The sequence below is a fragment of the Eptesicus fuscus genome, chromosome 6 (assembly GCF_027574615.1).
Source record: "Eptesicus fuscus isolate TK198812 chromosome 6, DD_ASM_mEF_20220401, whole genome shotgun sequence".
NCBI lineage: Eukaryota > Metazoa > Chordata > Mammalia > Chiroptera > Vespertilionidae > Eptesicus > Eptesicus fuscus.
Genome location: NC_072478.1, coordinates 106,151,585 through 106,175,964, shown reverse-complemented (window position 1 = coordinate 106,175,964; position 24,380 = coordinate 106,151,585). Strand labels below are relative to the sequence as shown.

Here is a 24,380-nt window from a genome sequence, read left to right as displayed (position 1 = left end):
CCAGTCGGGCCCTCGTACATCCTGCGGTTCCAGGGGCAGGAATGGCCTGTCCTGGGATGCCCAGGGGGCCCCCTACATCCCCAGGCAGGTACTAACTTCAATTCTGCAGAAATGGGCCCCTGCGCTGGGGGCTGTGGGTTCCGGAGGGAGAAGGAGGCTCTGGCTTATGGGCGGGGGGGGGGGGGGGGGGGGGGGGCGGGGGGGGGGGGGGGGGGCGCTCGCACCTGCGGGAGGAGGAGGGACAGGGAACCTACGGCCCAGTTGAAGGCGCCTTCCCCGGGCCCAGCCCAGGCTTGTGCCCCTCGGGGGCGCGTGCACAGGTGTGTGGACAGGTGCACCGTGCGCAGGGTGTGGGCATGGGCTCCACGCTCAGGGTTCCTGTGGGGTTGGTGCAGTCTCAGACGCACCCCGCAGGTCAGGGGACAAGCACTGTCCCAAGGAGCCGCCCGCAGGGGGCAGGGGTGAGGGACCACGGCCTGGGGATGCTCAGGGCTGAGCGGCCCTGGGAGAGCGTCCTAAGGACCAGCCAGAGGGAATGGCAGGTTTCTCCCTCCGTCCTCACCTGCCACCTCAGGGCGGCACTTACAGCCCGGAGGCCGCTGTGATTTCCCCTGTACAGCGGGCAGGCGGGGTCACAGGGGCAGGCGGGGTCACAGGGGAAGGCGCGGTTATGGGGGAGGGAGCGCGGTTACCGGAGAAGGTGAGAGCTGGGATGTGCACGCCGAGAGCCCACGGGGAAGATTCCGGGTACCACACCCAGGATGGCCTCCGCGGACTTTCCCTGACCACAGACCCTGCTGCCCCCACTCTCTTGAGGGTTTTAACTGGCACCTTCTGTGCTGATGGAGAGGAAGCGACTAGAGAACATGGTTCTCCCACTGAACCCTGAGGGAGAGGGAAGAGCGGACGGGGAAGACCCACGGGGTCTGGCGCCCTGCGTGGGGCAGGGCCAGCTTTGCACCCCCCTGAGGAAGGATGTGGAGGAGGAGGCCGCCCCCCTGAGGAAGGATGTGGAGGAGGAGGCCGCCCCCTGAGGAAGGATGAGGAGGAGGCCGCCCCCTGAGGAAGGATGAGGAGGAGGCCGCCCCCTGAGGAAGGATGTGGAGGAGGAGGCCGCCCCCTGAGGAAGGGAAGTGGAGGAGGAGGCCGCCCCCTGAGGAAGGGAAGTGGAGGAGGAGGCCGCCCCCTGAGGAAGGATGTGGAGGAGGCTGCCCCCTGAGGAAGGAAGTGGAGGAGGCCGCCCCCCTGAGGAAGGATGTGGAGGAGGCCGCCCCCTGAGGAAGGATGTGGAGGAGGCCGCCCCCTGAGGAAGGATGTGGAGGAGGAGGCCGCCCCCTGAGGAAGGATGTGGAGGAGGAGGCCGCCCCCTGAGGAAGGAAGTGGAGGAGGCCGCCCCCTGAGGAAGGATGTGGAGGAGGAGGCCGCCCCCTGAGGAAGGATGTGGAGGAGGAGGCCGCCCCCTGAGGAAGGATGTGGAGGAGGAGGCCGCCCCCTGAGGAAGGAAGTGGAGGAGGAGGCCGCCCCCTGAGGAAGGATGTGGAGGAGGCCGCCCCCTGAGGAAGGAAGTGGAGGAGGCCGCCCCCCTGAGGAAGGAAGTGGAGGAGGAGGCCGCCCCCTGAGGAAGGATGTGGAGGCCGCCCCCCTGAGGAAGGATGTGGAGGAGGAGGCCCCCCTGAGGAAGGATGTGGAGGAGGCCGCCCCTGAGGAAGGATGTGGAGGAGGCCGCCCCTGAGGAAGGATGTGGAGGAGGAGGCCCCCCTGAGGAAGGATGTGGAGGAGGCCGCCCCCCCTGAGGAAGGATGTGGAGGAGGCCGCCCCCCTGAGGAAGGATGTGGAGGAGGCCGCCCCCTGAGGAAGGATGTGGAGGCCGCCCCCCTGAGGAAGGATGAGGAGGAGGCCGCCCCCTGAGGAAGGAAGTGGAGGAGGAGGCCCCCCTGAGGAAGGATGTGGAGGAGGCCGCCCCCCTGAGGAAGGATGTGGAGGAGGCCGCCCCCTGAGGAAGGATGTGGAGGAGGAGGCCGCCCCCCTGAGGAAGGATGTGGAGGAGGCCGCCCCCTGAGGAAGGATGTGGAGGAGGCCGCCCCCTGAGGAAGGGAAGTGGAGGAGGAGGCCCCCCTGAGGAAGGATGTGGAGGAGGCCGCCCCCTGAGGAAGGATGTGGAGGAGGCCGCCCCCTGAGGAAGGGAAGTGGAGGAGGAGGCCCCCCTGAGGAAGGATGTGGAGGAGGCCGCCCCCTGAGGAAGGGAAGTGGAGGAGGAGGCCCCCCTGAGGAAGGATGTGGAGGAGGCCGCCCCCTGAGGAAGGATGTGGAGGAGGCCGCCCCCTGAGGAAGGGAAGTGGAGGAGGAGGCCCCCCTGAGGAAGGATGTGGAGGAGGCCGCCCCCTGAGGAAGGATGTGGAGGAGGCCGCCCCCTGAGGAAGGGAAGTGGAGGAGGAGGCCCCCCTGAGGAAGGATGTGGAGGAGGCCGCCCCCTGAGGAAGGATGTGGAGGAGGCCGCCCCCTGAGGAAGGGAAGTGGAGGAGGAGGCCCCCCTGAGGAAGGATGTGGAGGAGGCCGCCCCCTGAGGAAGGAAGTGGAGGAGGAGGCCGCCCCCTGAGGAAGGATGTGGAGGAGGAGGCCGCCCTGAGGAAGGATGTTGAGGAGGCCGCCCCCTGAGGAAGGATGTGGAGGAGGCCGCCCCCTGAGGAAGGGAAGTGGAGGAGGAGGCCCCCCTGAGGAAGGATGTGGAGGAGGCCGCCCCCTGAGGAAGGATGTGGAGGAGGCCGCCCCCTGAGGAAGGGAAGTGGAGGAGGAGGCCCCCCTGAGGAAGGATGTGGAGGAGGCCGCCCCCTGAGGAAGGATGAGGAGGAGGCCGCCCCCCTGAGGAAGGATGTGGAGGAGGAGGCCGCCCTGAGGAAGGATGTGGAGGAGGCCGCCCCCTGAGGAAGGATGAGGAGGAGGCCGCCCCCCTGAGGAAGGATGTGGAGGAGGAGGCCGCCCTGAGGAAGGATGTGGAGGAGGCCGCCCCCTGAGGAAGGATGTGGAGGAGGCCGCCCCCTGAGGAAGGGAAGTGGAGGAGGAGGCCCCCCTGAGGAAGGATGTGGAGGAGGCCGCCCCCTGAGGAAGGATGTGGAGGAGGCCGCCCCCCTGAGGAAGGATGTGGAGGAGGCCGCCCCCTGAGGAAGGGAAGTGGAGGAGGAGGCCCCCCTGAGGAAGGATGTGGAGGAGGCCGCCCCCTGAGGAAGGATGAGGAGGAGGAGGCCGCCCCCTGAGGAAGGATGAGGAGGAGGCCGCCCTGAGGAAGGATGAGGAGGAGGCCGCCCCCTGAGGAAGGATGAGGAGGAGGAGGCCGCCCCCTGAGGAAGGATGAGGAGGAGGAGGCCGCCCCGAGGAAGGATGAGGAGGAGGAGGCCGCCCCCTGAGGAAGGATGAGGAGGAGGAAGCCGCCCCGAGGAAGGATGAGGAGGAGGAGGCCGCCCCCTGAGGAAGGATGTGGAGGAGGCCGCCCCCTGAGGAAGGATGTGGGGGAGGAGGCCGCCCCCTGAGGAAGGATGAGGAGGAGGAGGCCGCCCCCTGAGGAAGGATGAGGAGGAGGAGGCCGCCCCCTGAGGAAGGATGAGGAGGAGGAGGCCGCCCCCTGAGGAAGGATGAGGAGGAGGCCGCCCCCTGAGGAAGGATGAGGCCGCCCCCTGAGGAAGGATGAGGAGGAGGAGGCCGCCCCCTGACGAAGGATGTGGGGGAGGAGGCCGCCCCCTGAGGAAGGATGTGGGGAGGAGGCCGCCCCCTGAGGAAGAATGAGGAGGAGGAGGCCGCCCCCTGAGGAAGGATGAGGAGGAGGCCGCCCCCTGAGGAAGGGAAGTGGAGGAGGAGGCCGCCCCCTGAGGAAGGAAGTGGAGGAGGCCGCCCCCTGAGGAAGGATGAGGAGGAGGAGGCCGCCCCCTGAGGAAGGATGTGGAGGAGGCCGCCCCCTGAGGAAGGATGTGGAGGCCGCCCCCCCCTGAGGAAGGAAGTGGAGGAGGAGGCCGCCCCCTGAGGAAGGATGTGGAGGAGGCCGCCCCCTGAGGAAGGAAGTGGAGGAGGCCGCCCCCTGAGGAAGGAAGTGGAGGAGGCCGCCCCCTGAGGAAGGAAGTGGAGGAGGCCGCCCCCTGAGGAAGGGAAGTGGAGGAGGCCGCCCCCTGAGGAAGGAAGTGGAGGAGGCCGCCCCCTGAGGAAGGAAGTGGAGGAGGCCGCCCCCTGAGGAAGGAAGTGGAGGAGGCCGCCCCCTGAGGAAGGAAGTGGAGGAGGCCGCCCCCTGAGGAAGGAAGTGGAGGAGGCCGCCCCCTGAGGAAGGGAAGGGGAGTTGGGGAGTCTGGCGGGAGGGAGCTCACTACCGCGATGAAGCATTCAGCCGCGCCGCTCACCGGAGGCCCGCACACCTGGTTCCCAGGTTTGTGAAACTAATGTGTAATCGTAGCAAAACCACACAGGAAGGAAATGCATTAAGACATTATCAGTAAAAAAAATACTTATCAGAAATACTTATCAATAGTTCCTTTACAAATAAATCCTCACCTGAGGCGAGAGCGAGCGCGAGATGTGAGCGAGAACAATGGCCGCTCACCTCTTGAACCAAACCCGCTACCGTCTGGTTCCCGGTGACGCCGGGACCCGCCAGGACCATCAATAATCCCCTTTACCCAGCGCAGCACTCCTTTTTCTTTATACTTTTCTCTGTTTTCAAGGTTTTCCTATTTAAAACATTTATCACTGGCAACTGTGTCTCCAAAAAGCGATGCTCGTGCGGGTGGACGCGGCATTACCACCACACATCACACGTGCCCAACCTGAAGCAGCTGCCGCTGAAGAGAGGGGTGACGGCGCCTCCAGGAGGTGGTTCCCGAGGGGAGAGGCGGCAGGCGGGCCTCCGGTGCCGGTGCCGCGGGCGGAGCGCCCAGCTCTCGCCTGCGATGGTGGCTGGTGGCATCGCGAGGCCTTGCCGGGGAGGAACCCGCTAACGTCACCAACACCCCCCACTCCTCTGATCCTCGCGCACGCGGAGGGTGTGGGTGGCCACCCTTCGGAAGCTTGTGAGTTCCCGTAGCAGGGACTGCAGGGTAACTGGAGGCCAGTCTACACTCACAATCTCACAGCCCGAGCCGGTTTGGGCCTGCGGACCAAAGGGTCCTGGGTTCGATTCTGGTCAAGGGCACGTACCTTGGTTGCAGGCTCCTCTTGTTAATGTAAAAACATTCAAACCTGTGAAGAATTTTTGTGAGTTGATTTGAGCCAAACTGTCGACAATTGCCGGGAAGCAGAATCTCAGCGGATTGGCTTAGTGCTCCGGAGAATGGCGGGTTTTCACCTATTTTTATACGTTGCAACCAAAGGAGGGCAGGTGGGTTACAGGAAATCCACTGGAGACAGATTAGAGGGGCGGCAGAGAGCAAAGCAGGAAACCTCCGGGACTGAATACAAAGTAAAATGATGGACACATCCTTAGGTGGGTAACAGTCAACAATTAACATGGGAACAGTGACAACGGGGGATCTGTGGTCTCTGTCCAGGCGCCCAGAGCATTAGGTTGTGCCCCAGGGGCTCCGGAAAAAGGGAAGTTACAAGTTACCCAGACATTTCAGGGGTGTGTTATCATAGATGCAAAAAGACAAGGGAGGCTCAGTGAAGGCAAAGGAGACCTTGTCAGGGAAGATACCGGCCTAGGACGTAACTACCCACCATCACTGCTTTTAAAGTTTAATTTCAGGCCATCCTTTGTGGTTCCTTTAGGTCTCTGAGCTTTCAAGACCGCCAGGCAGGCCTCCCCTGAGCTGTCAGGTGAGCACGCGGCCCCTTTCGCCCACACTCACCGGACCAGGCCCTGTTCAGGGCGTGTGCAGGAGGCAGTTAATGTGTTTCTCTCACATTGATATTTGTCTTTCCCTCTCCCACTCTCTCTAAAAAACCATGGGAAAATATCCTTGGGTGAGGATTAACAACAAATTTAATTCACAACAAAAAACAGAACCCTAAACCGGTGTGGCTCAGTGGATAGAGTGTCGGCCTGTGGACTGAAGGATCCTGGGTTCAATTCCGGTCAAGGCCACATGCCCAGGTTTCAGGCTGGATCCCGAGTAGGAGGCATGTAAGAGGCAGCCGATCAATGATTCTCTCTCATCATTGATGTTTCTCTCTTTTCCTCTCTGAAATCAATAAAAATATAAAAAGAAGTATCTTATTTAAAAAAATCAATGGAAAAATATCCTTGGGGGAGGATTGAAAAAAACCTCACAGAAGGCCTAGAAAGGACAGATGAGAGCTACTTCAGAGCCACAGACCTGGAGAGGAAGGAAGAGAGCAGGCTGCAGGGCAAGGTCTGAAATCTTCTGTAAGAACGAAGGCCTGAGCAGGCAGGTCCGGTGTTGCATCATGCCAGCAGGTACTGTGACTGCTGCGTGGATGGAGAGGTTGTAGCAGGTTAGGAGAAGAGCCGTTACTTTAAAACTAAAAAGGCCTTTCCAAGCGAGAGGCAACAAGCCTCTGTTTGAAGTCAGTAAGCGCTGCTACTCAAGAATTTTTAATTCAGGCAGAAGCCCAGAGTGTTTCAAGTGGAGACAAAGCAGGAGTACTTAGGAGAAGGAGGAAGGTGTTGCTATAGGTGCAGGCGAGCTCACAGTGATGTTAATTGAAAACGCCCCCAAGTTTCAGCTCCCGGCAGGTGTCTTTGCAGTTCTTTGGGACACAATGTTGCCCTAGGCCCAGTCCCAAGGTCGTTTTTTGCCGTTTTAAAATTCCAAAGATTTGAGGCCTCAGGTAACCAAGGCAGTTCCTCTGGGATGGCAGCTCTGGCTCCATTTTAAAGTGGTTCCATTGTTGTTAAATTATTCAAACTGTGGAGACTACATATTGCTGCAAATATGCAAAATATGCAATATGTCCAGGAACAAGGACTAGACAGCACAGGTGAATTTAAAAACACACCGACCCATTCAGAAGGATTTCTTTCTTTTTAAAAATATATTTTATTGATTTTTTACAGAGAGGAAGCAAGAGGGATAGAGAGTTAGAAACATCGATGAGAGAGAAACATAGATCAGCTGTCTCTTGCACACCCCCCACTGGGGATGTGCCCGCAACCAAGGTACATGCCCTTGACCGGAATCACCTGGGACCTTTCAGACCGCAGGCTGAAGCTCTATCCACTGAGCCAAACCGGTTAGGACCAGAAGGGTTTATTTCAGAACACAGGCGACCCTCCAACAGCGCGGTTTGAACTGTGCGGCCCACCTACATGCGGGTCTCTCGATGGAGCCTCAGTTGGAACCTGCGTGCTCAACGGTCCACTGGCCTTGGGAACCAGGGATGTGACGCGGGGCGCCTGGAGTTAGACTTGGATTTCCGACTGTGTGGGCGGTTCATGCGCCCTTACTCATTGCTCAAGGGTCAGCTGTACTTTTTTAACAGACAAAAAATAATAATAAAGGAACCATTCAATAAAAAGTTGCCATTAGGAGAGTTGCCCCGTGTTTCATTAAAGCTTTGAGCTCGGTTTGAGCCTGAGTGTGCTGGGGTCCACCTGTGCCCGGAATGCCCTTGGGGACCCGGGGCCGATTCCTGCAGGTGGAGCCTGGCACCCCATAGGAGGTGCTGTGATGGGGCAGCCGTGGGCTGGGGGCAGTGGCAGGGAAGAGGCTGTGCCTGAGGGAGGAGGCCGGGGCCGTAGGGCAGGACCCAGCGCTGGGCTTCTCTGCCGGGCGCTCTCTGCTCTGCAGCCTTGGTGTCCGGGACTCGGAGGGTGAGGTTTCTCCCTCCTCACCCAGCCTGCAGGGAGGTGGGGGCAGAGCTCTGCAAGGGGCTCTCCAGGGGGCACCTGCGGCAGCAGCCTGGAGGAGGGGCTGACCACGATTTCTCAAAGGACCTTCTGTGCCCAAACACCCAAAAAATAAGCCACTTGTGCCCAACCTGGGCCCACTTCTCTCCCGGGCAGGGGAGGAGGGAAAAGCTTCCTCCCCGAGTGGCTGCTACCCTGGGATCAGATCCTGCGCTCTCTGTGGAGTGGTGCTTAGATCCACTCACCCCAGGAATTCGGGGACCCCTGTGATTTCGTGGGCGCAGTGGGGCCACGTGAAGAAACGAAACCAGCGGGAGCCGAGTGCACCAACGTTTATTTACAAAAGTCCAAGGTACATATGATACAGGCTTTTTACACAGTAGTTAAAACAGGGTTATTTTATGTGTTTTTGCTACCAGAAAGGAAAGAAAACATTTAGTAATCATTTCTGCTATTCTTATAAAGTGACAGGACATGCTCTTTTGAAGTTTGAAAATCCTTTGCGAAGTGCAAACACTAGATTCCTCTCCAGTTTTAAGGCAAGTGGAATGGGACTGTCGCTGGGCAGTTTTGGCTCCGGGGAGCACTCCGCCCGGAGGGGAAAGTGCCGGGCGCGCTGGGCATCCTGCTTTGTCCCCCAGAAAGGGGTTTCCTGTCACTTGCATCGCAGCCACTTGCTGGCTTGTCAGATGATTATGGCCCCGTCTCTGCCCCAAACCCCATCACTAGTACGACTGCTTCTCGAGGAGCCCGGGCTCCGGGTCCTGCCTCCGGGACCCTGAGGTGTCCAGAGGGTCAAGCAGGGTTAGAACTCATGACCCGTGAGCGCCCACCGGCAGGAACGCCCCGAGCAGTGCGCGGGTGAGAAATAGCCGGAATTCTCCGGGGACAGGTCCTCAGGTTGGCCTGGGGGAACCAGGTCCCTGGGGACTTGCTGGATGGCAGTGACAGGCCATGCTACCTGCCCCAGGCCCTCCCCTCCATGCAGCCAGAGCCCGGCTGTGGGCCGGAGGTGGAATGCACCCCCTCAGGCATGTATGGGCTCACCCTTCCCATTGGCGGGATGTCTGTTGGGGGCTCACTGTTCTGAGACCACCCCTTTGGGGAAGAAGGCGCAGGCGCATGCTTCCTCAGGCCCTGTCACTGCCCTCAGGCCTGTCCTCATGGGCCCCCCTCCCGCCCAGGTGACCGGGTGCCTGCGCAGCCTGCACGGAAGGGCAGTGAGGGGCAGCGCAGCACACCTGCTCCGTTCCAATTCTGGAAACCCATCCGAGGGGCTGAGGCGCAGGGGACATGCACAGGGAGGGTCGTCCGCTCCCCCTCCGCTCTGAGGCCTGTGGTGCGCTCTGAACTGGGAACCCCAGACGGCAGTGGAACAGCCAGCACGGGAGCCAGGCAGGCTTGGCCCACGGAGGTGAGGACAAGCAGGGACCCGAGTGAGCCTCGACGAAGCTCAGGACAGGCAGCGGCCAGGCCTGCCGAGCACCTGGTGGGGCAGCACCTTGGTGGGAGACCCCCCCCCCCACCCGAGCCTCAGGGGAGCTGTTCGGCCTGGCTGGCGACAGAGAAGGCTCCCAGAAACTGCTGCCTGGGAGAGCCACCAGCCCCGTTACAGCTGCCCCCCCAGGACCTTCCATTTGGCAAGTGTCAGGGCCGCCGGCTTTGGGTGACGTGACTTCCCAGACTGAGGGAGTCCAGTGGCCACGGGAAGCTGGGTAAATGCCGAGTGAGCCAACGCGAACGTTGTGGGTAACTCACAGACAGAACCCACAGCACGCTGGTCTCATCCGAGTGGCCAAGAGGAGAGGACAGACCTCTGCACGGCCACCACGGCCGCGCCCGGGGTTCGGGATGTGACGGGGACATGGTGCTCTTGGGCCTGTGGCCACTGCGGCGCTGGCCTGGGGACACGACTCTCCCCTCTCCCCCATCGGCACTACTTGTCGCGTCAGCTTCAGTAGGAACCCACGGCCGTGGCGAGGAAGGCCTGTGCGGTTTCTCAGAGTCGCCTGTTGCCTAGCGGCGAGGGGATGGAGGCGAGCCTTCCCCTGGTCTCTCTGCAGGGCGGGGTGACAGAGCCGAGGGGACTGCCTGTGCCTGGGGCCACTGCATGGCTGCGCGGATGGCAGAGCTCCTCAGAAGGGGGTGTGGCTGCCCCCTGATCTCTGGTCAGCAAGAACTAGCCTGCCGGCCACTCCTCCAGGGCAAGTGGCCCTGCCGAGAAGGGGAGGGAAGGCCAGCCTATACTTCTAGGAGCCAAGCCCATCATCCCCACCTAGAGAGCACGCAGAGCCACGGGCCGCGGGGTGGACGGGGGTCTAGCCAAGCCCCGCCTGCCCGCGCTGCTCAGTGGGGCTCCGGGGGGCCGGGCTCGGGTGTCAGAAGCGATGGCGCGGCTGGGGGCCAAAGTGCATGGGCAGGTTGTGCTCCAGGGGCAGGTGGACGGGGGCAAACTCGTAGTTGACGCGCATGTTGGGCAGAGGAGGCACATACGGTGCCGGGATGGGACCCATGTTGAGGGGGAAGTTGTTGAACACGGGCCGGACGGGCGGCAGGGGGAAAGGGGGGGGCACGAAGGCGTAGGCGGGGAACTGCGGCTGGTGCAGGTTCTGCGGGACGGGTCTCAGCAGGGCTTCCATCCTCTGGACTTTCTCTGGAGGCTTCTCCAAGGGGGGCCCGATGCGTTTGAAGGTGTTCTCTGAGGAGAGAGGGTTTGGGAGAAAACAGGCTGAGCGGAGAAACTCCCCTTTCGAGCCAGGGCCTGGAGGGCCACTCGCAGGAGGGCCACTGCATTGCTCTGTGGCCGCAGGTGGGCCTATGTCAGTCTGGTTGGGCTGCTACTTCCTTCCTAAGCGGAAACCTACCCCTCGGGACCTTCCTGCCATCAAGGAGGTGCTGACACTGAACCGAAGCTCTCAGGGGCTTCCCACAGGAGCAGGACAGGGGCTGCAGGGTGTCTAGAGCCACCTGAGACTGAACCCCCCGGGTGGTCCCTGGCCGGGCAGAGTGCCAGGGTCCCCAGGGAGGGCCAGCTGCGGGGAGCATGCTGGGCGGAGCCTGTGGAGGGGAAGCGGGGGAAGCACTTGCCTCCATTCTTTCTTTTCTGTTCCTCTTCGGCTTCCTTCTGGATTTCCTCAATCAGCTTCTCATCATCTTCCTAGAAGAACAACAAGGTGAGACGCTGGCTCTCCACCAGCTGCATGTAACGTGGAGGCCCCACCGGGATACTGGGGACGCCAGTTTGCGCTGGTCAGCAATGGGGTGAAGCCAGAAATCTGCTGCTGACCAGTGGGCCTTCATGTCCCTCATTCCCAGCTCCCTGAGAAGCCTCCTTCACCACTGGAGGGGTTCAGGCAGGTGGCCTGGGGGCTGGGCCCAGAGCCTGCTTTGTTCCCTCAGCTACAGGGTCAGCAGAGGGAGAACCTGTCTCATGCAGCTGGGGGGTTTGGGAAGCTAGTAAGTCTGGGTGGGCAGGGCCCGAGGATCCCCAGCTTACAGCCTCCGAGCCCAGCGGTCTGGCCGGCTCTGCCCGAGTGGGCTGCACTCATGTGTGCTCAGGCCCTTGAGCCCTGAAGCCGGCCCTCAGCACCTCGGCGGCTGGCGGGCTGTGGAAGCAGCAGCACCTGCCAGTGAACGGGCCCGGGCCAGGCCCGATGCAGGAGGAAGGGCACAGCAGGTTCAGAACAGACCTTGCCACGCCCCTTCCCAAACTCACCACCTGATGGGCCGGCTGTGCTGACCGGTACTTCCGACCTGGATTACCCCAGCCTGGGGACAGGAGCCAGAGGGGCTCTGGGCACGGGCAGCAGCTCGGGGCAGGGTGGGGAGCAGAGGACACTGCTGGCCCAGCAGCTGCACTGTTACACCGAGTGACAGGCAGGCCTGGTCTGTTTTTGGGTCTTTCAGCTGTTGCTCTTGGAGTTAAGAGCAGCCAAGCTGAAGAAGTACAGGGAAGGCAGTGCCCAACATGGGGGCGGGAGGGTGCAAGCAGTTTTGGTGCCTCAAGAGCCTCCCGCTGGGTGTGCTCTGGGAGCAGTCAGTGGTGAGTCTGCACTTCCCGTGCTGACCTGGGGCTCTGCCTGGCTGAGCCAGCCGTGCAACTCCTCAGATGTGGGTGGAGCCACAGAGCCGAGGACCAGCTGGGAAGGACCCTGGGCATCCCAGGCCCAGAGGAGGGGCAGCCCCACGGTGGAGCTGCGCAGTGGACGGTTTGCAGATTTACTGCGCGTGGTGTTAACGTCACAGCCAAGGCAGCAGTTTGTGGGTTCGCCAGGCAGTCGTGAGCCCTCGAGGGTTCCGGAGTCACTCACGTTTTCACTCAGCCAGCGTGTCCGATACCTGCTCTGTGCTAGACACTGTTCTAAGTTTACTGGTCCAACTTCTGGTCAACAACGAGACGGATGGAATGAGTGAACAGCTACGTAATATTGTCCCTTTGTTTGCAGGTAAAGGTTTTAGGACAGAGCCCCTGGAGACTGGGCTCTGCGGGCAACATGGGAGCCCCGTTCCACTTTGCTTTACACTCTCCAGGCCTCAAACGATGGTCTGGACTCAAATGGTCTCAAGGACTCTCCAAACGCGGGCATTTGGAAATCCTTATCAGACACCCCCCTTTTCCAGCCTCGCCTGGCCAGCTGTTCTGAGCAAGGCCAGGGGAACAGGAGACGGGACAAAGGTTAAGACCCATCATGCATTTCGGAAGCTGCCAAGTGCTTGTGCACATCAGAGAGTCGTACGTCCAGGAGGGATCCTGGTGGGTGTCATGTCCACCCCCGGGGATGCAAAGCACGCTAAAACACCCAACATGCGGTCACCCAGCCTCTCTGCGAGCACCCCAAACGAGAGCTCACTGCTCCACCGGCTGTGCACTAAGCTGGTCAGCACAAGGGCCCCGCAGCTCCGGTCTGGTGGACAGCCCGAAGGCCTTCATGTGAATGTCCAGGAAGTTCTACCCATTATCCAGACCAGGAGCTGGCAAACCTCTACTGGGTGCCAGGGGCACGCCTAGGGAGACAAAACACAACGGAACAGAAGGGAGTGGTGAAGACGAAGGGAAGCAGGAGCGCAGGCCTACACCTCGCAGCAGGTCACCCGGGCGAGATGCCGACACCCGAGTCTCAGCCCCTCGTGGGAAACCGGCTGCTGGAAGGAAGGACGGACGAGCTCCTGTGTCAAGGCCTCCGCACGAGGCAAGCGCTCAGGACTGAAGGTAGGAAGTCTGACAGATGGCAGGCTAGAGTTCAGCACCATGAGAAGTTTTGAGAAAAAATGGTACAGATTGGGAGATGCCTCTAATTTCTCTCAGTGGCTTCTTTAGGCACAAGCGACAGGTTTCCTGACTGGTCACTTATTAACGATCACTATTAGTACTCCCTTCACCATCACCGAGTCCCTGTTTCCACCACAGCACCCCATGTGGGAGGCTCACGGCCCCTGACAGCACAGAAGGCATCTCAGAACCCCCCCCATCTCCAGCTTCCTTACAGCACGGACACCGAGGGCCCAGAGGGAGTAAGTTGCTCAAAGTTATGGCTCGCGGGTGGGAAACTAAGCAAATGCTTTACGCTGTTCGCAGCGCCACTCAAATGGCTTTCCTGTCCCACTGCTGACCTGCAGGGTGTAAGCACTGCTTCTCTCACGGGTCAGTACTGAGAGCCCTGGCCAGTGTGGCTCAGTTAGTTGCACCGAAAGGTCGCCGGTCAGATTCCCAGTCAGGGCACATACCCAGGTTGGGGGTTCCAACCACAGTGTGGGAGGCAACTGGTCTGTTTCTCTCACATTGATGTTTCTCTCTCTCCCTCCCTCTCCCTTCCTTTCTTTTCTAAATCATAAAAAAAGAAAAAAGAAGCCAGTATTGAGTGTTGGTGTAGATCAGGCCCTGCTGGGTGCACAGCAGAAACAGTTCTGTGGGGATAAGTGAAGAATGAGGGGAAGAGAGGTTTCCCTTCTGGGTAGAAGATTCCAGGTCCCCTAGCACAGCTGAGGGCGGGCGGGCAGGGCACCTGCCTGATTCTACCACGCGTTCCCTGTGCTGCCAGACCCCATGCTCCTGGTGGAAGTTCAGCCTGAATGAACGCAGCTAAGGATTCCCTCAGGTGGGTCCGAGGCCCCGGCAGAGGGAGTGTCAGCTGAGCTTCCTGATGCGGATCTGCCCGCTCTGGGCGGCACAGGCGCCTCGCTGCCACTGAGACCCTCCCTGGAGGAAGGACGAGGAGCCGGCGAGCGAGCCCCTCACCCTTGGAAGAGAGGCCCTGGACTCTCCCCTTCCTTCCTCTGCTCTCATCACTCCAATCTGCTGAGCGGACTCAAGACCATCTGTCCTTACGCCCTGTCCTCTCCCCACAGGCAGTGCCCTTAGAGTCTGAGCTCAGCCCGTATTTCACCAGAAAATGTCAGCGCTCAACTCTTTTGAGCAGTGATTGTTGGCATGAATAATGAGTAATTGTCAGTTACACCTAGAATATGGGTCAGGAGTTTCAGATTTCAGCTTTCTCCAAGTGGTTGAAATCACAGGACACTGTTTAGAAACTAAGAACTAAAACACCGCCTAAAGCCCTGGCCAGTGTTGCTCCGTGGTTAGAAAGTTGCCCCCCACCCCCGACCCCGCTCCAAGGGTTGAGAGTTCAATTCCTGGTCAAGGACACGTAATTGGGTTGCAGGTTCACTCCCCACAATTGTGGAGGCAACCAATTGATGTATGTTTCACATCAATGTTTCTCTCTCTCTCTCCCCCCCCGCCCCCTCCATCTTTTTCACTATCTTAAAAGTCAATGGAAAAAAAATATTATTGGGTGAGGATTAAAAAAAAAAACCAACCCAAACACTGCCTAATATATATATTTTAAATGATAGTTTCAGCCAAATATGTTAGATTCTAAAGGGAAGATTTCTTACTTTGTCTGGGGTGTAAATTCTTCCCACAAGCAGCTTCTCTTAAGCATTTTAAATTCCTCAAGTAAAGAGTAAAGACAGACTGAGCTGTACACTTTCAAATAGCAAGTTTTATTTTATATATATTTTACTACAATTAAAAAATTAATGTTAATAAAAAAAGAGAAGGTAAGTGTGGGGTTATTTTGAGATAAAACCTGAAGACTGGCTCCTCATCAGAAGACTTCTTAGGCTCGGGGCTGAGTGACAGGCGAGCACCGAAGCCCTCGGAGAGGGGAGCTCCCCCGGGAGACATGCTAGGGCCCGACTGCCATCGCTCACGGTGAGTAAGGACCGGGTGGAGGCCTGCCATTCTGCAAAGCCAGGACCCACCGAGGCTGCCGGGAATGGGAACAATGGGAGGAAAGAGGATGTGAGCCAGGTGCGGGCTGAGTCACTCACAGGAAACGCAGGCGAGCTGGAGGGCTGGGGGCCAGCGCTCTCTCTGAGCAGCTCACACAGAAGTAATCTTCTAACAACGCCACGCGTCAGGCACCGGTCATCAAGCCCCTCTCTGCAGATGCGGAAACCGAGGCCCAGCCTCAGAGCCCGACCAGCTCCAGGCTTCGGCATGGGAGCTTCGGGAGCAGTGAGCCTGGAGGCCAGGAACCCTGCGCCCGCCCTCTTCACTGTCAGAGGTGACTATTTTTAGGCCCTGCTTTGTTCTAGAAAGAGTGTCTCTTTCCCATCTTGAAATACAAGAGGGTTTTTTCTTTCTGGAGAGGACAGAACTCTGAAATCTCCTTTCTCCACTGAATGCAGAGTAGGGCAAAACAAAACAAACGCCTCAAGGAGATAAACAGCCAATACAGCCGAGAAGGGCCATGCCCCTGGGGAGTTTTTGGGGAATCTTCCTTTCTTGGGGTCAGCTCACCTAGAAGGGCATGTGCCAGCCCTAAAGCAGGGGTGGGGAGCCTTTTTCCTGCCAAGGGCCATGTGGATATTTATCACATCGTTCTGGGCTATATAAAATTGTCCACTTAAACATCAGCCTGCTACATTTGGTCAGACATTTCATTCACTCACCCTAATGCCTCGGCAGGGTCAGACCAAATGATTTTGCGGGTCTTATGCGGCCCGTGGGCTGGACGTTCCCCCTCTGCCTTAACATGAGCCACCGGCACTGGCCTCCCTGGCACTGGGCCTCTAGGTGAACCCAGCAGACTCGCTGCCCCAGAGTGGGAGTGGGAACTCAGGGAGCGGGAAACCTCAGGTGCAGGCTGGTCCCCGCCCCCCCCACCCCGCCCCGAGGCTGGAGGATTTGCTGGCTCATGGCGATGGGCCTCCCATCACCCCTGACCGGGTGCTGTTCTTGGCGCACCTCCATGGTGGAACACACACTCCGGATTTCCTGCCAGACTCATGTTCTCATGAGGCCACCAAGTTACGTGCATACGTACTACGATGCCCATAGAACTTTCTCCTTCTGCCACAGAAAGACCACAGTTTTGATTCTCACCCACACTGAGCTCACAGAGAGAACGCCAGGCACACTGGGCTAATGGCCATCGGCCGTGTAACCAGAGCACTTTCGAAAAGCCCCCAGGCTCCCTCCCGTCCAGAAGGCTGCCTCTGCGCCCTCCCTGTGTGTGCCGCTCCGCCCTCAGCCCAACCGCTCTCGCAGGGCCGTCCAGGCCTCAGGGCTGCCGGGTCACTTCTGGGCTCGGTAGGCAGCCCGAGGCCGCTGCCCTGGGAGTGAGCCATTAGGGCCCCTCCAATGGTTCTGCCCTCAATAGGGCTGGAGGATAAACCGGACCTGCTTGAGGCCTGCGCTCCCCTTCATATCCCCTGGCACGAGGGACAGACATCTGTCCGTACTCACTGAGCTGGACACCCCAACAGCCCTGGTGCACAGCCACCGAGGGTGACACCCCCACCCAGCACAAGTCTCCCTGGCCTTTGGCTCGGGCTTTAAGACCGATCGTAGTCTGGGCGCGCCCTCCTCATCTCGGTGAACACTTCCCAAAGGGCCACAGTGTTCCTTCAGCTCGGCGAGGCTGAGGTGGAGGGGAAGCCTGGTGAGCGATCACTATGTCCCTAGATGGGTGGCTCCGAAGACTGAGTGTAACAAAGCACCAGGTGGAGGAGCAGTGAGCCACGCAGTGAACCTCGACGGAACACGCGCAGCACCCAAGTGGGCCAGCGCACGGGACAGAGCAGCAGAGCAGAATGGGACATGGCGTCTCACCGGCCAGTAGATCTGGAGGACACTTTATTTATTTATTTGAATACTCTTATTGATTTCGGAGAGGAAGGGAGAGGGAGAGAGATAGAAACATCAATGATGAGAGAGAATCACTGATTGGCTGCCTCTGGCACACGCCCTACTGAGGAACGAGCCTGCAACCTGGGCATGTGCCCTTGACGGGAACTGAACCCAGGACCCTTCAGTCCGCAGGCTGAGGCTCTATCCACTGAGCCACACCAACTAGGGCTGGAGGACACTTTAGGTAAAGAACCAAGCGGGTTGCATCTTAACAGGGAGAAGAGTTTATTTCCTTCCTTCCCTGAATTGCTGAGCTCAGCAGGATGCGGAAAGTGCTGGCCTGAGCCGGAGACTGGCACGCCGGCTTCGCCGGCTTCACGGGAGGTGGGAGGGAGTGGGGCCTGGCGGGAGCATGAGGTGGACGGCAGGCCCAGCCTTGCCAAGTACCGACTCGGCATGCAGCGCCGGCAGGAAGTGAGGCGGAAGTCACCACAGGTTCTAATTAAGAAGAAAACTGCCCCCAAACCCAACTTCTTAGCTTGTCTCTCAACAAGCCGCAGCTCAGCCGGGGCGCAGGGTCTGGACAGGAGAGCATGAGGGGGGAGAACGTGTACCACTGGGTATTAACAATGACCGCCAGCCACAGGCCGAAAGCACCTAAAACACACCCAGCACTCGGCACATGGCTGTCTTGCCGAAACTTGGACCAGTCCTGAGCCTCTGTTTTCTTCAACATTTCTATTCCCCAGGGCTGGCTGCCCGCCGCGAGCCCCGTGACCAGGGAGGAAGGATCGGGGCTTCTCTCCTCCATCTGACTTTTTCTCCCCCTGAAAAGGTGACTGGGATTGCAAGTCAACGACTGTTCCCTCTGGCGATATTGGGGGTTGGGATCCAGGTCATGTGTGGCCACAGCTGTTGTTAATAAACGTGCAATGATTTCATAAAAGGCTTCCAAAGAGCTGAGGATTTAGTTTCAAATTATTCCCAGATCGACTGCAGATCGCCGAGCAACAGCAGAGTCTAACCCCGGCCCCAGCTGTCCCCCTGCAACAGGAAATTGCAGGGAGGGGTGCCGCGCAGCCTGGAGGGGCACGTGCTGTGCAGCTGGGGTCTGGCCAGTGCTGGGGAGAAGCAAAGGCGAGGCTCTGGGCTGCCTTCTGCAGTCTGTCCTGGGGCGAGGCCCGCACCCAAACACCTTTCTGTCTAGAGCGCCCCCAGGGGTCTGGAGGCAGCCTGGAGTGTGGCCATGTTTTGACTCCTCTCAGGGCTAAGTGCTCAGCCCGGGGCCTGAGGCATTTGCTGAAGACAACACACCCCACAGGCCCTGCTTACTGCGCTGAGCCAGGCTGTGTCCTCCTGGGCCAAGTCCTCTAGTGACACCCACATGCCATCAGGGACACTCAGTTTGGAGCTGCCAGGCCCCCTTTCTACCATCTGCAACTTGCTCAATGGGGAAGGGGTCCCGTGAGGGTCCCCCCCTGTGGAGGCCCACTCAGTTCACTGGGCTCAGGGACCCTGTGGGCACCCTAAGCGGAGAGCATCTGTATTTGGGACCTCGCTCCAGGACATGGAGACTTTCGGAGGAGGAGGAGCCGACATCTGGTCCAAGACCTGGGCTTGCATCCGGTTTTCCCAAGTGACCTGGATGTCATTTTCCTCATCTGTACGACAGGAAAGTGGCCTTGCCCCCAGGTTGTAACAGAAACAATGGTATTTAAAACAGTGACTAGAAATAAAACGCTATGGCCAATTGCGGAAGCTGGGGGATGGAGCAACACGAGGGCTCACTTGATTCTTTTTTCCTTTTGTAGAAGGTAAACTTAAAAAGTGAAGGAAGCCTGGCTGGAGTGGCTCAGTTGGCTGAGTGTCGTCCTGTGCACTGAAAGGCTGCCAGTTCGATTCCCGGTCAGGGCACATACCTGGGTTGAGGGTTAAATTCCTGGTTGGGGCACATATACAGGGCAACTGATTGATGTTTCTCTCTCTCTCTCTCTCTCTCTCTCCTCTCTCTCTCTCTCTCTCTCTCTCTCTCTCTTTTTCTCAGCATTTCCTTTTGTGAGGATTAAAAAAAAAAGTTAAGGAAAAACAATGCTGAGGCCAGAAATTAGTTACCAACCTCAGGTCTGGAATATCTATCTTCCTTCAGGGTGGGTTCCCACCTTTTCCTCATCAGCCCCCCTGATGTACTCTTCTGCCCCTCACTGCTGCAACAGTCCTTTCTTCCCGGGCCACTGCAGCCAGGTCTCCAAGCTGGAGACTGGGGATGGAAACCCTGCTCCGACCCGTTACTGACCAGTGTCCAGCACGTGTATTCATCTGTACAAGTGGGATGACACGTCTGCCTTAGGGAACGGCTACAGAATTAAATATGAACACGTATGGCGGCCCGGTCTGACCCACTGCAGACTTGGGAGAAATAAGAAGGTTTCCTCACCAATGGCCAGGAGGTAATGACACCAAAATGCAAACTGGCTGTGAAAGCCTTGGGTTTTATTTGAACTGAACATGCTTCACACTCCCACATTCAGAAAACAAGGTTGTAGAAAACAATTCTGTGCAGTTTCTGGTAGCCAAGACCCATGACCAATACCGACTTTGTTTTGTATTGAAGGAATTCTGCCAAACGCGTAGGGTCCAGGCTGCCCGGTGACTCCTGCACACACATCCCAGCAGCGAGGAGGAAGCTGAGCCCCGCCACTCAGGCAGCCGCAGGCGGACAAGACGAGTCAGCATATTTGGACCCAGTCAAGTCCCGGGAGAACCCTCCCCTCATTGCAAAATGTTTGTTCACTTGTGTGCTGAGATTTCGCTTTGCATTCTGACCCCTAAACCAGAGAACTGTGGTTTGCTGTGACTATGTTTGCTTCTCTGCTTTTTTCTTTCTAAAATGACATCTTGTTTTTGTAAGACTCTTGGTTGAATGTTTTGGTTTATTTTAGATAACCAACAGAAAAAGAATGTTACCATTCACCATGCTAGCTCTCTAATATGAAGTTAGTTTGGGTTCCCAAGCAATTGCTGGTCATTAAGGATGAAAGCCCCCGTCTCGCTAACCCACCAAGCGACAGCTCCCTCGCTGACAGATGAGAGACTCTTCCCGGCCCCGCTGGCTCATTAGGCGGAAAGCAGGCTCTGTGGACAGGGCCTGCTTTGTTTCCCTCAACTTCTGAATGGCTTTGTGTTCTCAGAAGCCCCAGCAGATGCTGGGTTGGAATTCAATCGGTCTCCTGGTGAGAATTAAGGAAACGGGGCTGATCCCAGATTTGATGGGAACGGGACACGAAGAACAAAATCTCTGGCTGTGGCTACCAGAGGAAATCCAAGGGGTTTGTACGTGCCTGACCTTCCTTCCAGCTTATTTTAAGCAAACCCAGAACCCTTCTCAGAGCAGAAGACAACTCAACAAGAAAACAAGAAAACAAGGGGCAGCCGCAGCTGTGGCACCCAAACACGGCAACAGAACATGAGAACCCTTATCGTCGATTCCGTGCGTGGGAAGAAAAGGAGGTGGCGGGAGAGGGACTAAGAGCCGGGAGAAGGAGAAGAAAGGAAACCAGCACTAAGAATAGGCCAGACTGCCGGCATCCTCCCTCGTGGTCGCTCCCACTCTGCTCTTTGTTTCTCGAGACAAGATGGGGGGGGGGGGGGAGGAACACTTCTCAGGAGCTGCAGCTGAAGAACAAGGATCCCATTTCCCCACCACGTTCCGAGAGATGCTCAGCCCCCTTGCTCCCCGGATGGGGCAGAGGAGTGAGCCAGCAGGATGGCCACGTCCTGAAGTCCTGTCACCAAAGCAGCTGGGTCACCGGGCCCAGTGCTCCCGCTGCGCCGCACCTCCCTCCACGCACCGCCCGCAGGAGATGGCTCCTCTCTTTGCGAAGCCTCCCCGCTTTCATGGTTTTCCTCGGCAGTGGGGAGGGGCGGGGGGTTACTAATAAGCCTTATGGGGTCACAGAGCTGTGGGATAAGAGCAGTTCCTGGGGCCTCACCCCAATGTTCTGACCAGTGAGGAGGCTGTTCCTGATACGCAGGGACCTGGTTTCCAGAGGACTCACTGCTTTTCAAAAGTGGTGGCTCTGTGGCCAGCAGCCCCGTCTGCTGTGCTGTCCCGGGGGCGCCTGTTACCCTGACACGTCTAGTCAGGCACGTCCAAGATGTTCTGCAAACAGACTGTGGCTTATAAAATACTGGCTGGAACTGTGTATTTAAAAAATTCTTCTTCTTTTTGTTAATCCTTACCTGAGGATTAGGTAAGGATTTCACTGATTTTTAGAGAGTGAAAGGGAGGAGGAGAGACTGAGAGAAAGAAACACTGATGTGAGAGACACATCGCCCGGCTGCCTCCTGCATGTGCCTAGCCAGGGCCAGGGATGGAGCCTGCAATAGAGGTACATGTCCTTGACCAGAACAGAACCTGCGACCTTTTGGTCTGAAGGCTGACGCTCTAATCACTGAGAAAAACTGGCTAGGGCTTATAAGTCTTTCCTTTTTTATTTTATTTTTAAAAATTGATTTGAGAGAGGAAGGAGAGAGGGGGGAGGAGGGAGGGAGAAACATTGATGTGAGAGAGAAACATCTATCAGGTGCCTCGGCACCTACCCTGACCAGGCAATTGACCCCGCAACCTAGGTATGTGCCCTGACTGGGAACTGAACCTGGCCCCTCCTGGTGCACAGGATGATGCTTCAACCAACCGAGCCACACCAGCTGGCCTGAACTGTATATACTTAAAAAAAAAAAAAAGGTTTCTTATTGATTTTAAAGACAGAGGAAGAGAGAGGGAGGGAGATTGAAACATTAACTGGTTGCCTCCAGTCCATGCCCTGACAGGGGATTGAACTGTCACCCAGCTTTGTGCCCGGACTAGGAATCAACATGGGACAACGCTCAAGCAACTGAGCCCCATGGCCAGGGCTGAACTGTGTTTTAACGATACTTGGATTAACAGCCCAATCTTTAACAATTGGGAGAGTTCACATTAAAATACAGACTTCCAGCTCTGGAAAATCTGCAGCCATGGTAACGGAATAGAATCTCATCTGGCAACAAGCTGTGGGAGCTGTGAGGGAGCAGCCCACACGCTCTCCTGTGTGCCGCAGTCCCTACCACACCCTACTGTCTCCTGGACCTGCCTACTTCATGTTCACCAACCACTCAGGGTACTTCTCGCCCCGTGGGAACGGGTCTGTGACCCCCAGCTGCATGCAGTTTGTATTTTATGTGTAAATCTTGCCATGCTTCCCCCACCCTCCATGCTTTAAAACATAGATATACAGCATTGCTTTTTATAGCTGTACACTATACTAATGTGAGCATCCGGGCTGCCCACCACTGTTACTTACATGAGGGAGAAATAAACCTTTACCTTGTAGAAGCCACTGCTATTTTTGGGTTTTCTGATATTCACAGACAAAATGATCCTTACTTACTAGTAAAATAGGGATTTTTACTGATTTCTAAGAGGAAAAAAAAAAAAAAAAAGCCCTGGCTGGTTTGGTGCAGTGGATGGAGCATCGGCCTGTGGACTGAAGGGTCCCAGGTTCGATTCTGGTCAAGGGCATGTACCTTGGTTTCGGGCACATCCCCAGTAGGGGGTGTGCGGGAGGCAGCTGATCGATGTTTCTCTCTCATCGATGTTTCTAGCTCTCTATACCTCTCCCTTCATCTCTGTAAAAAATCAATAAAATATATTAATATATATATGTGTATATATATAATATAAATATATTAATATATATATGTATGTATATATATTTTAATCACTGATTTCAGAGAGGAAGGGAGAGGGAGAACGAGCGAGAAACATCAATGAGGGAGGATCACTGGCCACCTCCTGCACGCCCCATACTGGGGAAGAAGCTCATCACCCAGGCATATGCCCTGACGAGGAATCAAACCAAGACCTCCTGGTTCATAGGTCAATGCTCAACCACTGAGCCATGCCAGCTGGGCTTTACTGATTTTTATTTTATTTTATATTTTATTGATTTTTTACAGAGAGGAAGGGAGAGGGATAGAGAGCTAGAAACATCGATGAGAGAGAAACATCGATTAGCTGCCTCCTGCACACCCCCCACGGGGGATGTGCCCGCAACCAAGATACATGCCCTTGACCGGAATCGAACCTGGGACCTTTCAGTTCACAGGCCGACGCTCTATCCACTGAGCCAAACCGGTTTTGGCTTTACTGATTTCTTATTGAGTCACATTACTCTTTAGATATTAACATATTAAATTATCTATATCACATCCTATCTAATAATAGACAAATATGCAAATTGACCATACCTCTGACACACCCACAAGCCACACCCCATCCAATCAGAGCGAGTATGCAAATTAACCCAAACCAAGATGGCTACAGCCACAGAGAGCAAGGTTTCCTAGGTTACAGAGGAAGCCAAGCTTTCTGCCTGCCCTTGCCAGGCCTAAGCCTCCATTCAAGCTACAAAGTTTCAATTATAGAAGGTAAACAAATTCAAACAAATGGCGGCAGAATGGAGCTTGAGAGAGCAGGCCAGGGTTGCTGCCAGCAACAGGGGAAGCAAAGCTTTCCGCACACCCTGGCCAGGCCCACCTGCTTAAGGCAACAAAGTTTCAATAATAACCCCAACACAAATGGCTGCCAGCCTCGGAGGGAGCCCCAGGCTTGGCTCTGCTCCAGGCTACAAAGTTTCAATTGTGGAAGGAAAATAGATACCAGGGACTCTGCTTGGGTTGCCAGGGGGCGTGGCTGGCCTGCAAACCACTACAGGCCCCTCGCTCAGGCCGCCCCACGGGAACCCCCACCTGATCCGGGACACCCTTCAGGGCAAACCAGCTGGCCCCCACCCCTGTACCAGGCCTCTATCCTATCTAATAAAAGAGTAATATGCAGATTGATCATCACTGCAACACACAATATAGCTGCCCCCATTTGGTCAAAGATCCTGCCCCCATGTGGACACAAGATGGCCACCACAAGATGGTCAGCAGGAGAGGGCAGTTGGGAGGCACCCGGCCTTCAAGGGAGGGAAGTTGAGAGGGACCAAGCCTGCAAGGGAGGGCAGTTGGAGGTGATCAACCCTGCAGGAGAGGGCAGTTAGGGGTGACCAGGCCGGCAGAGGAGGGAAGTTGGGGGCAAACAGGCTGGCAGCAGAGTGGTTAGGGGGTGATCAGGCTGGCAGGCAGAAGCGGTTAGGGGCAATCAGGAAGGCAGACAGGCAAGCAGTTGGGTGCCAGCAGTCCTGGATTGTGAGAGGGCAGTCGGACATCCCTCAAGGGGTCCCATATTGGAGAGGGTACAGGCTGGGCTGAGGGACAACCCCCCTCCGTGCACGAATTTCGTGCACTGGGCCTCTAGTATATGTTATAATTTCCCCTTGTTTCTCAATCTACATGATAGCCAGTGTGACCTTGAAAACTTAAATCAGGCCAAGTCACTCCTATAAATCCAGCAACAGCACCCACCGCACTCGGTGA

The 24,380-nt window shown here is 57.3% G+C and overlaps 1 protein-coding gene across 7 annotated transcripts in view; it reads right to left on the bottom strand.

The window, feature by feature from the left end:
• Window positions 1-8,100: 8,100 nt before the first annotated feature.
• Window positions 8,101-24,380, bottom strand: part of RNF216 (ring finger protein 216) — a 111,904-nt gene continuing 95,624 nt past the window's right edge. For 5 of the 7 annotated variants that reach the window (XM_008156004.3, XM_054718177.1, XM_054718181.1 and 2 more), the window contains 2 exons: window positions 10,871-10,940; window positions 8,101-10,481 (listed from right to left, as the gene is read on the bottom strand). In XM_008156004.3, coding sequence (XP_008154226.2) covers window positions 10,162-10,481; window positions 10,871-10,940 — 390 coding nt within the window. In that variant the 3' untranslated portion in view covers window positions 8,101-10,161. Of the gene's footprint in view, window positions 10,482-10,870; window positions 10,941-14,809; window positions 15,052-24,380 lie in introns of those variants that run through there. The other 2 variants (XM_054718182.1, XM_054718183.1) reach the window with 1 other exon arrangement.